The 3,663-nt window shown below is 41.5% G+C and overlaps 1 protein-coding gene across 1 annotated transcript; it reads right to left on the reverse strand.

Moving 5' to 3' along the window:
• Positions 1 to 781: 781 nt before the first annotated feature.
• On the reverse strand, positions 782 to 2,067 carry LOC123039933 (bisdemethoxycurcumin synthase-like). Its single transcript, XM_044462910.1, has 2 exons — positions 1,878 to 2,067; positions 782 to 1,776 (listed from the first exon to the last, which is right to left on the reverse strand). The coding sequence occupies exons 1-2, from the start codon at positions 2,065 to 2,067 to the stop codon at positions 782 to 784; spliced, it is 1,185 nt and encodes a 394-aa protein (XP_044318845.1).
• Between the last annotated feature and the right edge of the window lie 1,596 nt (positions 2,068 to 3,663).

The following is a 3,663-nucleotide window of genomic DNA, read 5'->3' on the forward strand; positions in this document are numbered from 1 at the left end:
CGTGAGGAATAGTTATTCTTCACCCCCTCTCTATTTTGACATCAATGCACCGTATTTTTACGTTTCGTAATTTTTTTTATTTCATACATAAAAAGAGAATGTAAGAAAATATGTACTCGCCATAAAAAATATTTTATGTTATGTAAAATTACAAATGTAAACACATTGTGTAAAACATACATGAAATGTGATTTTTCTGGTCTTATAACCTATATTTTTGTTTTTTGTACCAAATTTACATATTGAATCAATATGCATGTAAGTGTTTATATTTTAAACATAATTTATTTAGGAAGTGATCGTAAGATTACCTCGGGTATTGAATAACGTATTCTGCATCCTGGGTGATAAATAGTAACACTAATATATTCTACTGGTTGCAACAAAACACTCTGATAACAGAAAATCAATGCACACAACTTTACAGCAAAATATACATCACAACAATATATATACCCGGGTGCCGGAAAAAGAAACTCGGACTGTCCGACATAACAGTAAATAGGACCATCACAGATGTGTGTAGCAAGATGACCATACAGAATATCATTTGATTACTAAGACCTGCAGTGCAGACTACAAGCAAACATGTTCTTCGCTAAGATCGTTAAAGCTTGGTGAAAGACCAAATACTCGATCAATAGTCATTCTCACATGGTGATAGTTATTTCATGGTTAAAGTGTGTGTAACCAAAATAGTATAAAAGGTTATTTCTCACAACCTAATTGCGCACATTGACTTTAATCTTATTCTCTGCTGCGTATGAAGCTTAAAGAAGTGCTAATTTTCCTTCAGAGCACTAGTTGCGTGGAGCACCATGGTCTCGATAGTGAAACCTGGTCCAAATGCTACCATTGCCCCCCACTCTGCTCGCTCTCCTTCCTCCTCCATTCGCCGGCGCAGCTTGTCAAGCACGAAGATCACGGTGGCACTAAACATGTTCCCAAACTTTTGTATGACAGTTCGGCTCGCCGCTAGCTTCGTGGGATCCAACTGGAGGGTCTTGTCAAGCTGGTCCAAGATCCCACGGCTGCCCGGGTGCACAGCCCAGAACAGGTCATTCCATTTGAAGTCCATCTCAAGTCGACCAAATGCTTCTGAAAGACAAGGTTCCATGGTGTCTGCTACCAGTGTGGGCAGTTTGGTGTAAACTTTGCCATGAGTGCCGTGGCTCCCCAAGTTCAGGGTGAGCACATGCTCGGTGCTCGGCACGAAGGTCTGAGAGACGGACACCATCTCAAACAGAGGATTCTCAACCGGGTGTATGGGATCGGCGCCGACGATAACCGCGCCTGCCCCATCACCAAACAACGCATGAGTAATGAGGGTGTCTAAGCAGTTCCCTTCGCCGGTGCTGCAGAAGCCAGAAATGGCGAGCTCCACGCAAACCACGAGGACGCGTGCCCCACGGTTGTTCTCAGCAAGGTCCTTGGCTAGACGCAAGGCGGAGCAGCCAGCGAAGCAGCCATTAAGATGGAGCATCATACGGCACACGTTGGCGCGAAGGCCAAGGAGTGAAACCAAGCGTACATCCGCACTTGGGGCGCCGGCGTCAGAGTTGGTGCTGGCAATAAGGTGGGTGATGTCAGTGGCCGGACGGCCCCACTTTGCGATGGCCTTCTTTGCTGCTGATGCCGCAAGCCCTGGAGCAGCCTTGGCGACGATATCATGCCGAGCTTCGCGGGACGGCGATGTGTGGTCCAGCAAGACAGGGTGGGAGTTGAGCAGTTCATCCGTGTGGTAGAAGAAACGGTTCTCCGTGCCCGTGAGACCACCTGATTAAATATTAGAGATCAAAAAAATCAACAACATAACGAATCATGTCAGATCATACACGTCTCCTTAAAAGAATTTGTACATATGTTTGGGTGCTTACATATTATCTTGAATGTGTCTTTATGGTCAGTAAGGTGCTCGCTCTTTGTGACACGGAAATAGTAGTAAGGGTACTCTTCTTGGGACACCTGGTTCGCAGGATTTGCTGTTCCAATAGCCAACATGGCTGCGCAGCCTTCCGCACGCTGCGCGCCCCGGATCTCACTAACTTTCGGTGAGCTGCCTGTCATGATCTCGGAGCAGTAACCTGCTATATATATCAGGGGGTGAACACAATAGGGAGGTAGATATACTAATAATTCACTAGAGATGTATCTATCATCACTATAACTCATAGCAAATGCTGAAGAACTCAAAAAAAAGCAACAACTCAATGCATCTTATCCATTTCTCAACATGGGGATCAATGTGAACAAAAGAAATTATGCCATGATAGGTAAATGCTGCATCGATGTTGTGAATAAAACCAAGAATGTTACATGCTGTCAGTAGCAATGTTAATCACATCTCTAGAACACTAGGACACCTAATTTGTCACTGCAGACTACATATAGAGGCATAATGAACTTTCTGCTTTTCTTTTTCTTATAGGCAGGAGATGCTTAGCTTGGATTATGGCTAACATGGATTCATATTTTTCTTATTTGATGTAAATATTCTTTTTGCTAATTTCGTGTTGCTTAAATTTTTAGAATCACCTATTATTGCACACTATGAAATTTTATAATATTAGTTCAGTTTTTGAAGACGTGCATAACAATGAACTATTAGTTCACTTTTTTTTGTGCAGGTTAGTTTTTTTTTTTTCATTTTTTCTGCATGTTAGGTTATACATACATAAATATGTTCTTTCGCCCGAAGGTTATACAGACTATATAGGATATTAAGATGGGTGGACGCTAATCCACAAGCTTAATTGAAACTGTGGCTCGGATAAGAAAAGGCCAAGCCACTGCTAAATAGACATAGACATAGCTTTATATGCTTACCTTCTGGTCGTAGAAACTAGGTAGCAGACTAAACAATTATGCTCGGATGTGAGGAGATGGCAAATATTTAAAGGCTGCAGCAGCAGAGCTGGTGAAGCTGATAGCGTGGACTAGTCGTTGCCCTGGAGATAAATTCGTCTGATCCGCCGCCATCCCACCCGTCCAGTTTGAATTTAGTCAATATCCAATCTTTAGAGCAAAATATCCAGCCATTCAACGGCTTGCCTATTTGCGTTGCAATAGTTTTCCACCTCGTGAGTGGTATTTATTTTCAAAAAAACTACCGCCCACACGTGTGGCATCTTGCACATCGCTCATATGCCTACATCATCACTCGTTTTGCCACGTATGAACTGATGACATTAGAAGGAATTTTTTGGTTTTTGGCTTAAAAATGTTTTATCTCCTAATTAAAAAATCAAATTAAAAATTCGTTTTCACCAATCCGTCTCGGCGAGATCTTCAAAACTAGACCCATGTTGATATGTTTTGACAAATTTTTTTTGCCCAAAAGTGGCCATGTGACAATTTTAGTTTGTAGAGCATGGCAATTTTAGTTTTCTGATGATGGCAATTCCAGTACTTTGACCATGAAAATTATATTTTTATGAACCATGGGAATTTTAAGTGCATGTATCATGACAATTTTAGTTTATGGTTCATGGCAAGTCTAGTTTCTTTCTGGAAGTACCTAGAACTCATCTAGATGAGATATAATTTGGTCTCATTCACTTTAAAAACAAGAATAGATACAACCCACGTCAGCACACACGTATCTTATAGCATCACATCCAATGGCTATAAAAGGTGAATGGGACCAAATTATATCTTATCTAG

Source organism: Triticum aestivum, chromosome 2B (genome assembly GCF_018294505.1).
Source record: "Triticum aestivum cultivar Chinese Spring chromosome 2B, IWGSC CS RefSeq v2.1, whole genome shotgun sequence".
In the NCBI taxonomy this organism is placed as follows: Eukaryota; Viridiplantae; Streptophyta; class Magnoliopsida; order Poales; family Poaceae; genus Triticum; species Triticum aestivum.

Coding starts and splice junctions, on each gene's coding strand:
- LOC123039933 (XM_044462910.1), bottom strand. CDS start 2,067: ATGACAGGCAGCTCACCGAAAGTTAGTGAGATCCGGGGCGCGCAGCGT. Junction 1,777..1,877: donor AGACACATTCAAGATAATAT/GTAAGCACCCAA, acceptor ATATTTAATCAG/GTGGTCTCACGGGCACGGAG.